Genomic DNA, 17,465 nt, shown 5'->3' with positions numbered 1-17,465 from the left:
AGATTGTTGAGCTACAGTGGGTACGCGTTTCGCGCGAGCGTAATTAAAATCCGAGAATCGAAAATCTATTTCGAGATCTCGTCCTAGTAACACGCTGCTGGTCAAACCGGATTCAACCTTCATCGATCTAACGAGTCCTTGGAACTTGTTATTAAAATTACGCAAATGAATTACGAGGTGAATTTGTCGAGGAAACCTGCGTTGACGTTCTTGCTAAACGTAGTTAATACTAGGTTCGGTATCATGGTATCCGTATTTGATATCGTATAAGACGTTTATAGTATGTAAGAAAAGTAAGTGCGTAATATACGAGATTTATGGTTTATAACGAGAAAATTATAGATTTCCTTAATATAGCCGCTGAATCTTTTATCTACATCACTGGATCTACAATTTTATTTTCACAAAAGAGATTCAATTCTAACAGCGAACTGATCTTCCATCTGCGAAAAACTCCACTAACAGGATAGAAAGCATCGGTTCGACATCTAAAATATTAATGCAATATACGAACCCCCATGGGAAAATATATATTTTTAAATGTAGGTAAAATATATGTAATACATTTCATATATTTGTTATATAGAAATTCTACTTAAAAAATCATATAATATTATATATGTGTCAAAATTATAATGAAAATATATGTAACATATATAAATTACGTATTTATAATATAAATGTAACACATTTGCTTATATATTTATATTATATTATGAATGATATATGAAAAATGCCAATTTCTATATATCTAGTAGTATATTTTTTTTATATCGCGTATACGAGTTATATAAAACGAATGTACTATTTCTATTTTTCTTTATGTATAATGAAATATATATTTTTCCATGAGGGAACAAGTGATTTTACTGGCAAAACAAAACGTAACGAGAGAAATTAGCCGCTCTGTACTTTTATCTCGTCTAGGAAGAACTACCGCAAAGTAACTACCGTGTTACATCGAGTATTGTCAGATGTCGACGACGCGCTCGGGAATGTTGGAGCGAATTCAGTGAAATCGTAAAATTCTTTTTCGCTGCCTTAAAAAATTGCACATTGTTACCAGATCGCATTCTAGACAGTACTTTATGTGCAACGTGACAAATGAGTATTTTTTTTAATTAACCCAGGTAGAAATTTTGTCTGGAAACAATCAGAGCCCCATATATTTTTTGTAAAATATTTCTGGGATCCAGGTGGAAAATCTAGCTAGAGTCTATGTAAAGTTTGGGACGCCTAAATCGAACAGGCCCTATCGCTGAATCCAGATCGGTCCAAGATTACGCTCGGAATTTGTTTAGAAAAATTATCTGGAATCTAGCTGGGGTCTATAATTTTCCTAGATATTTACTTTGTTTGTACACTGAGAAAAATTTTCATCGGATAAACCAATTAAATAGTATGTCCGATGGTTAATTTTTCCGATTACGTTTTCCGATTAAATTATGGATATATCCGATGAAATTTCTCCGATAAAATGCAATTACCGATGAAATTTCATTGAAAAACCGATCAAATTTTTCATCGGATATACAATTTAATCGGATATATCCGTTTGTTATCATGTAATTGGATTATCCGATTATATTTAATCGGACATTTTTCTCAGTGTAGATACCATAATTATTTTTATGATCCAGTCTGGTCCAGGCTTCAATCTAAAATTTTTCCCTAAAATATTCCCTGGAATTCCACCCGAGCAGAAATTTTAGTAGGTTCTGATAGGGTCCTAATAAAGATGCCTTAATGCCTGGTCAGGCACTCATCAAGCAGCCCTGACAGGGCCCTGACTGTAAATGTAACGTCGAGGTTTATCCATGATCCAGACAACTCGCTCTCGCATCATATCGGCTCGCCTTTTATACTAATACGGGGCGATTTTTACTTACGAAGAAGACTAACGCGCGGTCGCCACGTCACGACAGTATGTGGTAATCTAGGACCCATGTAGATTTTTCCGACTATTTTTCTCTCGGTAAAATCAAGGTAAATTTCTAGGGTGTATTCTGGACCTAAACGGATATTTTTAATTGGACTTTTCCATCCAGGCCCTGTACTTAATCTCGGCAAATTGAGGCAGATTTCTACCTGGGAACTTACAAGAAAATTTCTTGCAACTTTCAATCCTGTTTTAGTTTGTATTATTCCGATCCGTTAATAAGATACAATACTGAAAGTGCATAGCACACACTGAAAAAAATTTATGGTTGAATATGGACGAATCAGATAATTCCTTTAGGATTTACCAGAATTCCTTTAGGATTTACCAGAATTTCTGTAGGATTACAGGAATTCTGGTAAATCCTAAAGGAATTATCTGATTCGTCCATATTCAACCAGAAATTTTTTTCAGTGCATGATTACTGAAATGACTGCAGGATAATTGTAAGTTTTTCGAGACAATCCATCTCCAACGATCAATTTAATCCTTCAAACATGCGAAAAAGCTTTCGTAGCTACAGTCTTAATATACTTTCACGGTTGTCTCGCCTGCTTGTTTTAATCGTCGCGCGATTTTGTTTTTACTCTCGATGCCAAGGAGAAGTTTCCTCGCCCGAGTGAACGCGGATCTCCTTCGAAGCCGAAGCGAAACGCTCGGTATCGCGAACGTGCTGACGCGCATCAGAGAGCACATTGCGTGCATATCTCGTTGCCGTTAAAACAAATCAAGTACCTCGATGCACGTTTTCGAAATGTACGCGTGCTCTAGCGCGGTCGCATAAATTAGAGATATCGATGTAAATGAACGAGTCATCGGAGCTCGCCTCCGGCGATTTCGCGTAAATCTCAATAAAACCCCGCAGGGATGACTGATCCGCACGGTCATTTGGGCTTAGCGAACCCACGGACCCGAGCTCGGTACACTGAGCTGCGAGCATTCATAATACATACATTTACAGATCGCATTATACATGTTTCGCGTCTTCTCTGATAAACCTTTGAGAAAAAGTGGAATTACAATCTAATCCAAAAATAATAAGGAAAACAAGAATAACGAGACAGAGGTTTGATATGGATGAAGCAGGGCAGTGAAAGCAAAAGCTCATATTTATGCATATTTCTTAATTTGAAAAATATCACAACGAGACATTTGCTGCATGAAACGCCTGCGGAGCGTCCTTTCATTTCTCGCGAAATATAATGCAAAAGTTCATCTCGATCTCGCGTATCGAGAATGAAGGATAGAACGACGTATGACCGTGAGTTAATTTAACAGGGAAATACATTATTATATTCTGCAAAAGTCTGTAGACAAAAGAATAACTACGTTGAAGATAACGCATAAAAAGATTTAAATAAGTAAAGAAAATTTGATGAGTTAAATATGAAACCTACAAACGAGAGAAAAAATATATAAATGTTGGTAAGAATTTAAAGTTGCATGATGATTCTTGTACTCGGATGAGGTATGTTTTTTCTGAAATTATTCTAGTAAATTCTATTTACGTGAAATAAAATATCGAGGTACCAGTATTCGATAAAAAAAAAGACAGTCGAGTTCGGAAATAATCAGAATTTTTGATAAGATACTAAGAAACAGAATAACAATATAGATGTACTTTACAAAAATTTTCAAGAAATTTAGAGACGCAATTTAGCCAAGTTATAAACAGGCACATAATTCCAAGTTAAGCGGGAACAAACATCCTACCGTTCGTTACTTTTCGAGTCGAACTTTGGTGACTTTCTATTCTCAAAAAGTTGTTGTTTCCGCGTCGCTTTCTGTGACTGGTGTCCAGGTCAGCGGGTTAAGTTAAAGCCGTTCCAGTCCGTTCAACTCGCTACGAGGAAAAGCACCGCGGGACGGGATGATCGAAGCGGGTCGCGTCGTGCCGCGGCTGGCCGCCGCGCCGCCAACTTTTTCCACTTGCGGCAATGCGTCAACCGCGTCAAGTGAGTCGAGTGCCTCGAGTACACGCGAGAACGCCTCGCGTGTGTTCAAGGCGAGAGCGTACGGACGAGAGCGTTATCGAGGATCGACCGGCGGCGATTGTTCCGAGGACAGGTTGTTGGAGATCGCCCACGTTTCGAGGCGATCCCTCGCATAATCGGCGGTCGTAGCACCGGCTAAATGTCAGCCCGGCCCAGGCGGAGCGCGGTTTTATAAACGCGTTCCGCGTGCCCGTGTGCTGTTTGAATATTAATCGTCCGCAGGGTGGTCCAAATGTCGGGCGAGGCACCCGCTTCAACGACTTCCAGAGGGTCCGAGGTTTAATTCGCGGTGTCCTCGGGTGTTCGAGCTCACGCGAGACTACGCGATCGCGCGCTACCATCGAATCTCGAGGTCCCTGTCGCGACTGACGAAACGGTTTCTCAATAAATCGCCACTGAAAAAAAATGTTCGCTACCGTACACAGAAAAAAAATGCTGTTGAATTAAGAAACAGTTAAGTCGCTTGAAAACGTTGATGTCACAAACGTAAATTCACTCAATTGTATTTGCTATGGATTTTAATTTTAAGCATTGAACTAAATATCCAGATTATTAAGACAACTTATCTGAGGTGTTTCATTCATTAACTGATGTTGTTTCAAGCATTTTATTTCAATTACACTGATATTCCAAATTTCATTCGACCACAGGCTGGCCTCATTTGTTAATTAATCGGTCAATGCAGAAAATTTATTGCAAAAAATATTACCTCAGCCAGGGTTTGAACCTGGACCTCCCTTACTCTCTAGGCGGGCGTCTCACCAACTCGACCGCTGAGGCACGTGGTAATATATTTGTCGCAATAACAGTATATAAAGATGACAGCCTCGCGTCTGTTTTTCGACTCTTTTTCGCAATACATGTTTTGCACTGACCGATCAATTAACAAATGTGGCCAGCTGTGGTCGAATGAAATTTGGAACTTTATTATTACACTGGCAATTTGAAGAAACTAATCTTACACTGATATTGTTGATACATGTGATTTTTTCCGTGTAGCTAGTCATGGTTTGTTAAAAATATTTTGCTACATTAACTATAAATTTCTAAACCGCAGCAAACGGTTTGCTGTCGCACCTGATACAATAGGTACAGTAGCGAAGTATTTAGCTGTCACAACTAAATATTAGCTGTCCATATTTTACAACTGAGATTAAGTTACCACGTGTAGTTTCGAGCTGCGGCAGCTTTATTTCTTTTCCGTGCGGTAAAGGCCCGCCCGGTCCCACGTCGACGGCGCGTAATTAATACGAGACGTTGAAATAGTAAAACGTACGCGCGGCGCGTACGTACGTCTACGTGTGCGTAGATTCATATATAAATCCTCAATAATTTGTGCACATTGTATGTAAATCGCGTGGGATTTACGCGACAGTTCGACCGGGCTAGAGATGCAAACTAGACTTTCATCGCGCGGGATCATAAACTCTTACCGGCTCGCTTAAACGCGCGTATGAATCAACCGGGGCTCTCGGATCTTTCAACAATTTCTGCCGCTCATTATCGAATTATTCCGCAGTTCTAACAAAAGGCGTTAACAAATTGTTTCGAACCATGAGAAAACGTACCGTCGGTAAAGCCATTGGGATTATATGTAAATCGGGCTGCCATTATTTCTGACGAAATATCCCCGGAGTGTCTTTTTCCGCAAATCGACACGTCATTATATTTATATAAATGGCATTAGCGAAAGGTTATGAGAAAGATAAGTTCATTGAAGATGCAAGGAGTTCGTATAAACAAATCTCTCCTCCGCGACTCCGTGGCATTGGCCTATTGGAAACAACCTGGCCTGATTTACGAAGAAAAGGATCGATCGATCGATCTCCAAGATTTTATTTTCAATATGTATCACGATCGTTCGTCCTTTTTTTTTCTCCATACGAGGCAACTTTCTCCGCGCGTTTTATCCTTTTCTCTCTTCTCGACAAAGAAAATTTATCGCCTCTATCTACCGTCGCGTAAAGCGCCGCCTCTACAGACGAATTAATTCGTCGTTGTCGATATACCCGCGAGATCGACAGGCGGAGATAAACGCCGCGCGCGCGCGGCGACGTATTAAATTCCGCTCGTGAGCGCGCTCGCGCGATCTCGTTCTCTCTATTTTTGCGCACAAAGCACCTCCCCGCTCCCCCGCGCCGCCTAATCGAATTTAATCTCTCGATTCGCATCGGTCGAGTTTTTTTTTCGTCCCTCACCCCGACACGCGACATTGCCTCCATCGTTCGCCGCACAATGCGCGTTTGTTCGTCAAGCGCGGCATGCGTCTACATCTGTGTCTCTCTCTCATTCCCTCCTCCTTCTTGTCCCTTTACACCCTTATTAATTTCGATGACTCGCTCGCCGATGATGGCGAGTGCACGTCCACGAACGCGCGTCGGCCACTCGAGCCTGATTCACCGTATTCACTCGACAGCGAAAACGAACGTCGCGAGACCTTATCAATCTCCCCCGAACAGAAACGATCAATTTTATCAGTCGGATAAGAGACGGTGCGCGCCCGCGTATCGCTCGCGTATACGTAAAAGGACGAATGTTTTACTTTCGCTGTTGCGAAACGCGGGGCGGCGCGGCGTCCGATTGAATCCCGCGCGGGACGCGCGATATCGAGAATGTACAAATACAAGTATCCACTCACTTTGACAATCGGCGACCGTGGGCGAGCCCTGCGTGCTGGCGGAATTCCCGTTGGCGGTGGACGACTGAACGGCACCGAGGCTGCGGTAACCCTCGTCGGACACCTCGCTGCAATTGTCCGAGTGCTCACCGTCCCCGTGCGGCGACTTCTGGGTGTTCGCCGCGGTGTCCTTGCCGAACGTCTCGAGGGCCGGCTGCTCCTCCTTGCTCGGCGTCGGGCTGCGGCTGCCGCTCGAGTCCTCGCTGCACTTGTAGTTGTAGATGGACGGCTCGTACTTCGGCGTGTCGTCCCTTTCGACGGCACGGCGCGCCACGCCGCCCTCCACGACGTATCGCTTCGTAAACTCGCCCGGCACCTTCAGACCGCACTCCTAAACAGACCATTCCAATTCTTTCCTCTCAATGCGCTTTCTTTTAACAAATTAATAAAATTCGTATGGCTCAAACGTGATAAGCACAAATTTGAAGGAATGAAGGACTAAGAGCCGTGACAGGGTGTTAGTGTCTAAATATTTCATGCTAAATTTATTGCGACAAAATGTCACCTCAGCCAGGGGTTTGAACCTGGACCTCCCTAGGCGGACGTCTCGCAATAAATTTAGAATGAAATATTTAGACACTAACACCCTGTCACGGCTCTTAGTCCTTTATTCCTTCAATTTTTCTCAATTACGGGGCGCGCGAGAAAATTATTATGAAGTTGCGTGAAATTTTATCGAAACTGAAGCCTATCACACGTGTTCATAAAACCATACTCGGGTATTTCATCTAAGAATATGTTTCCCTCGTAGAATAAGGAAAAACTTACTCGGCCGTTTTCCTGCGGTTTGCCGTGATACGTTGGCGACCGCGCCTCCTCGTTGGCATTTCTCCTGGACGAATCTGCGTTCTTCCGCGGTGTCGGGCTTCTCGATCTCAGATTCGCCCTGGGCGTCGGCGACCTTGATCTCTGCTTGGCCAAGTCGGCCTGGTGATTCGGGCTCGGCAGCAATTTCCTATGCGGCGTGGGACTTCGCGAGCGCTTCTTCGGCTCGTCGCACGATTGCTGCTGATGCTGCTGCTGCTTGCTGCCGGCTGTCGGCCGGTGAGGTGTGGGCGATCGCGAGCGATTGCTGGAAATGCTTCTGGGTGGTGCGTGCAGCTGGGCCGATTGCAGATTCTGCACCGAGCCGACGCTCGACGCGGAACTCCGTCGGGTTCTCGGAGGTGATGATCTGGTGGCGGAAACAATGACCGGGCGTTACGGCGGGAATTGATGTCGGCCGTTACCGGGTCGTGCTGGGCCTGGGCTGTGCGCCGGGGAATTTTCAGTTTCCGCGATCGCGACGAAATGTCACGGCGTGCGCAGTAACGTCGCCCGTGAGTTCGCGAACTTAAGATAAGATCAGGGGGATTTATAGGAAAAATCGACGACGTTGGAGTAAATTTAACCTCGCCCTTATTTCTCGTAAACGTTCGACGAGGTATAACGCAGCGCAGTATAACATAGCCCGCTTTCACAAAAGGCTATTTCTCTTCCATGTAAATCTAATGGCCTTATGGACGGTACTGTAAGCTGCATAATGTATGCACAACGCGTGTTTATGCATCCATGTATTTTACTACCCTATACAGAGTGACTTGCGATAGAATGTCCATAGCTCAGGCGGCCGTAGCTAACGCAACATCGGATTTACAAACTGGATGGTATTTACACTCAAAATGGAGAGATAGGCGTATCGATAGGCGATCATCGTGATCGCATATGATTAGCCATCGAATGCCAGATAAAATTTCCGAAATGATAAGAATTCCGTTATTCACTCTCTAAAAGCCAATCAGTGAATTGTCACTGAAAACAGTGAATGGTCACTAATTCACGATTATAAATATACGACTGAGAATCGCAATGATATACTTGTAACTGTGAATCATAAGTACTCAGTTTTCAATGGTAATCTACTGATTGACTTTTAGAGAGTAATCATTTAAAAATAATCCCCAAAAGCAATTCGTGCCAGATAAGTAGAGGTGTGACATTTTGATGTTATCTTTATACACAAAATATCGCTAAATGCCCCAGGAACGTTGTTAATGTTATTTCTTTACATTTTGGAGTCCCCAACTTCGTTTTAACACATTTTAAAACGCAAAATGGCGGAAAATGGCGTCCAAATAACGTCAAAAATTGCAATTATCAAAGTAACACAAAATCCGGAAAAACAGAACGCAAAAGATGCCAAAAATAACATCAAAATAACGCAAAATCTGGAAAAACAAAACGCAAAAAAATGCCAAAAAATAACATCAAAATGTCACACCTCTACAGATAGCATGTGACCAAAAATGAATTGTCAACGTCGTGATAATAAATAAACGCGTGCGACTAAAAGTGTTATGAAAAAAAGAGCAGATGCTCACCGTTCGTAATGCACCTGCGCGTTGCCCAGATCGAAGGATCCACCGGCTTTTTGAATGAGCTTCGCCGAGACCATCGAGCGGTGTGCTGGGAATAAAAGTAACAAAAGACATTGGTCGTCGGGTTCATTTAGGATGCGACTCGTTCAGCGGGAAGGGCTTGATAAAGCGGGCGCAACACTCACAGTTTCTGCATCGACATGGATCGTGCTTCTCCAAATAGTGGCTGAGGGTATCCCATCCGCCGCCGACGCGCACCATCACGTGGCTACGCAAAACTCGAACGTAGATCGTGACCTTGGTGTCGCCGATCCGATACTTGCCCTCAGCCACGTGGATCATCGGAAATTGCGTCGGGCATGTGCACTCCTCCACGATATCGCGAACCTAAAAGCAAAAAATAATCGCGACTTTGTAAAAGTACATACATAACACAACATATTTGTTACATGTAAATTTCATCATTTTTCGTTGAAATGTTCGTTGAAATATTAGAAGGTCCAGTTTGAATTTTCGTTGTTTTCTAACAGAGAAAGAGTAGAGAATATTTTTTTACTTTTGATATCGATATATAATACTCTTCTTATAACATATTTAGCGTTTTTCTAAATTTGCAACGGTTAAATGTAAAATACCAAGAAATTTTCACACCCAATGTAAATTTAATTCAGCATATACTTTTGATTTCGACATGAACTCTACAGTTCAAAGAAATAGAAACGGATGACGTATCTCTGGATTCGATCATAAAGTACAAATACAGCTAAGATATATCGGCTGATTTTGTTTCGAAGCGTCGAGCTCCGCCGAAACAAACCTCAATCTTGTCCATTGCATTGTTTTGTGGAGAAAAATAACGCCGAACCGAAAGGAGAGAACTCCTCCGATAATTAGTAGGAACGAAACGGAATTCTTGGAAGTCGTGCCAAGATGGGTTCCAGTGGACGTCCATCGTTTCGTTAACAAGGCCGCGGAGAGCAGGTAAAACCGCTCGACTTCGTCTTTCGAGTCGCTTTTAGCGGCGGTCGCTCGCTGAGTCACGTTGAACAAAAACGCGGAGTCGCTCGTGTAAGATCAATTACCAGCCCGGGAAACCTTGCTTTTCCTCACGAGAAAGTCGTTCCTGCTCGCGGCGTAATGAAGGAAAGGTCGCGTCGCGTCACAATTTTGTTGGCCGATTCGCACGTTGCGAACATAACGATCGCCGCTTTATCCACGTAACACGAATCTCTAAGGTTATAACTTCTGTGGTTTTTCTATATTAGTTTTTTTTTTCAGTTAAATATGTATATTTCTATGAAAATTAGCGAAATGAAATGACCTTCGGTATCTCCATCCATTCGTAGTTTTACACGAAGAAACGTTCAATTTGTAACTCTCGCAGGTGCTTTATTTCTTCATTTCTTCATACGCTTGACACTCGACATTCGAAAGTCTCGTAAAGTCATAAATTCCAAAAAGGGCGGGTTATTATATACTTGACAAGCAACGCAGCGAAAGGGAATCGTTTTCACAAGATCTCGAATTAGAAAGCAGAGATAATTGCGCGCATTAAAGTCCCCCAATTCTTCAACATTGAAGAAGCGTCCCTTATTATGAAACGAGCTCGTTCCACCACTCCGACGGAAATGCGAGAAGAAAGACGCGACTTCTTTTCCCCTATCTCGGGTGAAAACTTTCGAAACGCCGAGTTCGACTGAAAGGAAGAGGTGCAAGCGTGCAAGATTCGCGTTTCTTTATCGATAATAAAATTGTTCGTGTAAAGGAAATTACGCAACGATTCATACTCGTGGTAGGTCTCGGTATTTACGATTATTACGATCATTGCGCAGTCTCGCTTAATTATGCCCGAATAATTATAAATCGTGCGCACGTTTCGTGTTTTATGCTTTAATTGAGGAACGAAGAATTCCGTTGTCTCAATTCAGAAGATCTCTGCTCGGTTACATTAAAGTGTAGTGCACTTAAAACTAAATCGAACTCTAAACTGAATCGGACATACTCGTCGTATCGGGAAAAACCATGAGGCAGCATTGGAGAAAAAGTGCAAGAAAACTCATCAATTTTACCTTGAATCTTTTAAATCATAGTCGATAAAATTTTTAAACGCGACGAAATAAATTTTCGATTGAAGTCATGAATAGATAAGTATACTATCGATTATAGTCCCGAGCTTTTATTGAAACCGCGCATTAATTATACACGGAGAGAATTTTCTCTTAAAGTTCACCCTGAAAATTATGTAATCGTGAGACGACATGGCAATGTGAAGAAATTTATGAGGGTTCTTTTGAAATTTTATTATACAGCTTACAAGTAAAATGTATGATAAAATTTCAAAAAACCTTCATAACGTTCTTCAAAATGCCATGTCCACAATTACACGATTTTCAGGGTAAATTTTAAGAGAAAATTCTCGCCGTGTAAAATCATTAGAAATCACATTCAATCTTAAACTATAATAATATGTTGGCACAGAAATAGAATTCCTTATGTATGTCAACGCGAGTTATTTTTACATGATATAACGATGCTATAACGAAAGAAGTTGGGGAACCATCTGGTAGCGTACACGAGTCCGTCTACCACTGACCGATTCAATTCCTCAACACCGTCAAAGTGACGTCCCCGTCGGCGTCGCTGACGATTTATTGTCCCGCTGTGTAGGTACACGCCCGCGATCGATGGACCGATCGCGATACCCTTGGCTCCCTTTCTCTCCTCCCGCGTTATCGATCGAATCGGCCGATAGACCGGCAGATCGATCGATCCGTCGGCGTGGTGTCGCAGAATCGACGCGCCCGCGTGCGGTGTGTGCAGCGGCTTTCGCTTCATATTGATCGCGGGCCAGCCCGGCGGTATCGCGGTCGCAAATCTCGCGCCGATACAACACGCGAACACGCGTGTCCTTGGGCGTTCACGAGGTGGCCACCCACCGCACCGCGCGACGTCACTGACGTAATCATTTATCAATGAGCGCGCCGCGCGCCGATATTCGCCGCCGGAAGTGATCATTAGCCGGGGGTATCGATGATCGCCGATCGGCGAGATCGGCAGTTTATCGGCGCTCTTGTGCGCGCGCGCACGCGCTTATCGAGTCATCGAAGCCGCGATTTACGACGCTGAGGGTGTTCCGTTTGTTTCTTGACCTGCCAGCGGTGGCACGGGAGGTGTTCCATCTCATTGCTACTTTTTTTTCTGTGTCTCGATGAGGAATTGTCTAAACGTGCTCAGCAATTAGTTATGTTTATCGCGGGGAAGCGAGAAGTGCTACCTCTCCTAGATTTTCTAGAGATAGCTGCGCTTCTCCTTGGAAACTGAGAAATACATACAATATTATAATTAATATATGTTTCCCCGGTGTCTTTAGTGCTTCTTATTTTTACATCTTTTTTCCATAGAACTGAGTTGAAATTTTTATACTATTTTGACACTTTTAAGGATAATTTACACCTACTTAGCTGATCTATACACTTACATAGACCAGCAATAACCTACTTTGATGACATTATATTTTTTACTCCTCCCTTGAATCTTTAATTCTAAAAATTTATTTTAGCTCCTACTCTTAGAAGGACCTTCTTTAACTACCTACTTTAATGCTAAATTGGCAAAAGTAGAAATTTCCGACACTGTCAGCTTTAAAGTAGAAGTAAATTTCGTACTTGCAGTTCAACCTCTTTTACTGTCCTAAGTCCTGATATATGTATAATAGAATTAAAGGTTCAACATAGGGCCAAAATTTCGACTCGGGCATAGATTATCAAATAATTTTTTTATAATATGTCTTGAGAAAAGATTCGGCTTTGAACAATTGACAATTTTTCAGGTTTCGACGATCCTACTTGATTTCTGATAAGCGTATACGATCCACTTTGACACCTGTACTTCGAGTAAACTCGTTTACTTATCAGCATCTTTATCAACAACTTCCTCGCTCAGTTTCATTTTGTATCGCTTCTTCATAGTTCGAAGATCGGGATTTTCTCTCGCAACGGACATTAAACCGGCCGCGCTATCGATCACTCTCCCTTATCGTCGAGTCGGATCACCTTAAATATACAGGATGTCTATGGGAGATCCAATCTAACTCCAAGAACGTGTTTTACTGGTTCCCAAGATCGACCCAGATCCAAGCGTCATGTACATGTCCGTATTTACAATCAGTTACGACTGTTTGAAATTCAACATTTACATGTCAGACAAATTGTTCGGACAGTTGGGAAACCGCGTGTGTCCGTTTATACGCGCTTCAATCCCTTCTAGGAATTCTGATGAGCGAGACCGTTTACGTCCAAAAGAAAAGCATTATCGAGGATGTTCGAATCGCGCCGTAGAATATTAATCACCGTACGAACTTTTCATCGGCCAAAGATATCGTTATTGCGCCAAATCTGTGTCGAGTTCTCCCAGTTAACGTGCTCTTGAAAATTTCTGAGTAAACACTCAAGCCTTGCGCCCACGATCTGAGAACTTGGACACGGTTCGTGTCCAAGTTCTAGTTCCAGGAAATGTATAGTCAATCGCGTTGCAGCTTTTCCGTAAAAGATGCAAGTTGATCGGCTGTATAGCTGTATATACATTTCTCGAAACTTGGGCACTGTTCTCGGAAAGTGGACACAAGGCTTCAGGGGCGTCGCGTGTATCATCCGCGAGCCTACATTCAGCGACATGCTTTTGACACTCGCGGCGGTGAAAAATTATTTACCGGTCCGCCCGCGTTTGCAACGTGTAATACAACACGGGCCATGTAGTGTGAAATTCTTGGTCACGGACCGCTGGAAAGCGGACACGTGGCCAGAACGCCGCCGTTTTACCGCCGAGAGTGCCGGTGACACTTTTCCAACGGACGATTTATACGGGGCCGCTCGATAAATTAACAAGCGCATGTACACGCGGCGCGGCCGCCCGCGACTGTCGCGGGCGGAATTTTCTCGATGATGTAAGGCGACGCGGATTTTTTTTTACTCGTCGCGCTATCTCGAGGTGTTGAATAATCCATTGCGCAGAACATTACGTCGCGCCGAACGCAAATACATTCCCGGCGAGAAGATATAATATCCGCACGATAGTTGTGACATACGTTGCACACGGTTGCATAGCTGCGAGTTTTACGGAGAAAACCGTCGTGTCATGTAAATAAAGAGATTAAAAAAAGCGGGCGGGGTTTATTTAGCGAAACACCAATGTCGTGTCGATCAAAGTCCTTATCGTTTAACTTTGCCGCGGAACGCTAAGAATATTATACAGGGTGTCTGTTTGATCTGAACGAGGACGTCAACAAAATGTGCTCTATCTCGGAAACAGTGGGAAATGGGGCATATATTCATATGAACATTTTTGCTTAAAACGACCGATACTATCACCTCCCAGAATATTGACTTTTCTTCCTGGGACACCCTGTATAAAGCAAAGATACATCAAACACAAAAATATCCAATTTAAATTACCATCTTGGAGATGAACGTTCGTAGATATTCCAATATCAAACCACATTAAGCTGTTATATTATGGTAACAAGTTCATTACCTCACACCTACCTCCTAATTATCATAAAAAGTCGATCGATTTGTGTCCCTCGAATTTCGCGACCTCGAATTGTTATGCATTAAAAAACTTGACGCGTGTCCCCAACGCCCAGCGTCCTACCTCGCAAGTCTGACTCCGATTGCGATCGACAGATTGACGCGTTGCGCAAGACGCAATTGAAAATCACGATGCCCGGACGAGGTCCTCGTGGTAGGGAACAACGGTGGCTCGGCAAATCATCGCGAACGGGCGTCCCTCTCATTGCCGATTCCGAGGGCGTTCCGGCTGACGTCGACTGCGAGCTTCCACTTACGTCACGTTTGTCTCTCCTTCCAAATATTTAATCAGGTCGCGGAGTCAGTTAACGATTCCAGTCGCATCGCGTAGCGACGGTACCGCTCGATAATTAATAAGCTGCGGATGGTAACGTTTGTACCACGGGTCGCGGGCGTTGTCAGATATTTTTCATGGAAACGTCACGGGGAACATCGTAGACGACTTCGCAGGGATCTTTCAAATTTACGTATCATTTAACATTTATGCCAGCGGCACACGATACTGTTTTGCTCACTGGATTTCTCGCAAGAGCCAATAAGGGTGCAGAGTTTTAGATCAGGTAACTTGAGCTAAATCCTGATTGGCTCTCGCAAGAAATCCAGTAGGAAAAAGAGCGTCGTGTGCCGCTGGCTTTAAAAAGGAGTAAACCAACGGCACTATTTTTCCTACTGGATTGCTCGCGAGAGCCACCAAGGATGCAGAGTTTTAGATCAGATGACTTAAGGTTGAATCCTGATTGGCTCTCGTAAGCAATTACCAGTAGGAAAAATAGTATCGTGTGCCGTTGGCTCAAGATGGCACACGGCTTGATTGAATTTTCTTGTGCGAAAACTCGTGAAAGAATTACAGGCGCATATTTCTCGCTCACGACACTCGTGGCGCACACTTGAAGTAATTAGACAATAAGACGGCCCATGTCCGACGCGTTTAGTGCGACGCAACACGCAGCGGCTTAAAGCGGCCAAGAAGCACGAAAGAATATAAATCGGATCGAATTACGCCGCTGCGAGCTACTCGCGCGCGCCATGGAATAGCTGGACAATTCGCGACGACCACCAGCCGATGTATAAGCGGCAAACATACGGAATGATTTGCAATTAAGAGGCACGTTAACTGGGCTGGATTTCGTCGGCTTTACGACGAACGCCTTGACGCAACCAATCGGTGACTCGACCCTAATGGCACACACACACTGCAGGGCTCAGCGCGCGGATTTATTTGCTCCGCCGATTGCGTTATCGTTCTGCACCGGCCGTCGGGGAGAACCCGTTTCCGAACGCTATTTTAAGAATCAATTATACGAGGTATTAACTCGACGTCATTCGCGTATCATTAACGCGTCGCATTAATTGCGCGCTGGATCGAGAACGGAGGGAGGAACGGTCGGCTTCCACATGAAACAACGAATTGTCGATATATCAAAACTGAAGCCGACGGCACACGATACTATTTTTCCTACTGGATTGCCTACGAGAACCCAATGAGGATGCAGAGTTTTAAGTCAACGGCACACGGTACTATTTTGCCTACTGGATTTCTTGCGAGAACCAATAAGGATTCAGAGTCTTAGATCAGCTGACTTAAGGCTAAATCCTGACTGGCTCTCGCAAGCAATCCGGTAGGTAAAATAGTATCGTGCGCCGTTGGCTTCAAAGCTGAATCCTGATTGGTTCTCGTAAGCAATCCGGTAGGAAAGGCAGTATCGTGTGCCGTTGGCTTAAGAAATAGCCAATAAACTTTGCCTACTGCACACGATACAGGATAAACGAGATTGCCCAAAAGCTCGGGTGGTATAATAGTGTCTTATGGTATTGTAACGTTACAAATTTCTTATAATCCGACGATACCTTGTAGCACTCTGCATTTTGTACTTTCAAACATTACACAATAGACCACAATCCATGCTCTTGGAATCAACGGCAAAAGAAAAGAGCACATTACGTATTATTTTGCAAAGAACAGCAGAGCGCGTGTCAACATAATCGCGTGTTCACGCTGAGATATACGTTTGGAAACAAGTTTTACAACAAAGCATCTACTTCGACCGACTTGACGAGTCTTACGAGATTCATTCATCTTAACAAACGGATAAATTATCATTAGATGTTATTGAAACGGACAACGCGCAGCCGCGCTTGCGTAATGTGCAATCTTTCGTTTATTACGGAATAACGAAAGTATCAATGACGATAATGTAACCGGTTCGACGACGCTTTTCTAATGGCCGTTAATGCACGTTATGCGGCGACAGGCGAAATTTATGGCGTTTATTAAGCGAATCCGGCTTGTTATCCTTTTAGCCGGCAAATATGTTATGGCAGCGAGACTAATGGCGACATTAGCGACTCGTAATAAACACCAAAAAAATCAATCGGGAAGGAACAGCCGATTGATTGTACACTTAATTGCATCGCGATCTCGAGTTATTAGACGCCATTTTCCGATTGTCTTTGATAATCGTAAGTCGGGATCGGATCTGGGACACACAGCACAATCGCCATCTTCGGCCGACCTCTTTCGCCGTCCTCGACCGTTTTGCGACAGACCAATTGTCTACGAGCTGCTGAGTTTGTAGGCTACGCGTTTCCGGTTTACGAATACGCTAGAGCTCGAATTAAACCACGCGATTTCGTTCCCGTTCTGCAAAAGTGACACATCAATTCTTTAATACGCAGCTTTCCATCTCCTTTGCTGATCCACGTCCCCTCCTGTTTCCCCCAAAGTCTTAAGGAGTAACCTTTGTTTTTTTAAGTCTTACACTGAAAAAAACCCGGTTGCGTTAATTAAAAATCTGGTGGATTCAAGCAGTCGTCTGTTAAAAACTTGACGAATCAGAATTTCTTTAGGATTCACCAGATGTGTAGCAAAGTCTAGCAAACTTCTGGTTATGCAATATCGAGGTGTATGTGAAG

The 17,465-nt window shown here is 43.4% G+C and overlaps 1 protein-coding gene across 1 annotated transcript in view; it reads right to left on the bottom strand.

Moving 5' to 3' along the window:
- Window positions 1-17,465, bottom strand: part of LOC105559440 (GAS2-like protein 1) — an 88,105-nt gene that overhangs the window by 6,949 nt on the left and 63,691 nt on the right. The window contains exons 4-7 of the mRNA XM_012007716.1: window positions 9,153-9,354; window positions 8,971-9,055; window positions 7,379-7,784; window positions 6,572-6,941 (exon numbers count right to left, since the gene is read on the bottom strand). Coding sequence (XP_011863106.1) covers window positions 6,572-6,941; window positions 7,379-7,784; window positions 8,971-9,055; window positions 9,153-9,354 — 1,063 coding nt within the window. The remainder of the gene's footprint in view (window positions 1-6,571; window positions 6,942-7,378; window positions 7,785-8,970; window positions 9,056-9,152; window positions 9,355-17,465) is intronic.

Source organism: Vollenhovia emeryi, unplaced genomic scaffold (assembly GCF_000949405.1).
Source record: "Vollenhovia emeryi isolate VEMERY1.0 unplaced genomic scaffold, V.emery_V1.0 DF939271.1, whole genome shotgun sequence".
NCBI lineage: Eukaryota > Metazoa > Arthropoda > Insecta > Hymenoptera > Formicidae > Vollenhovia > Vollenhovia emeryi.
This window is presented reverse-complemented; position numbering and strand designations above follow the sequence as displayed.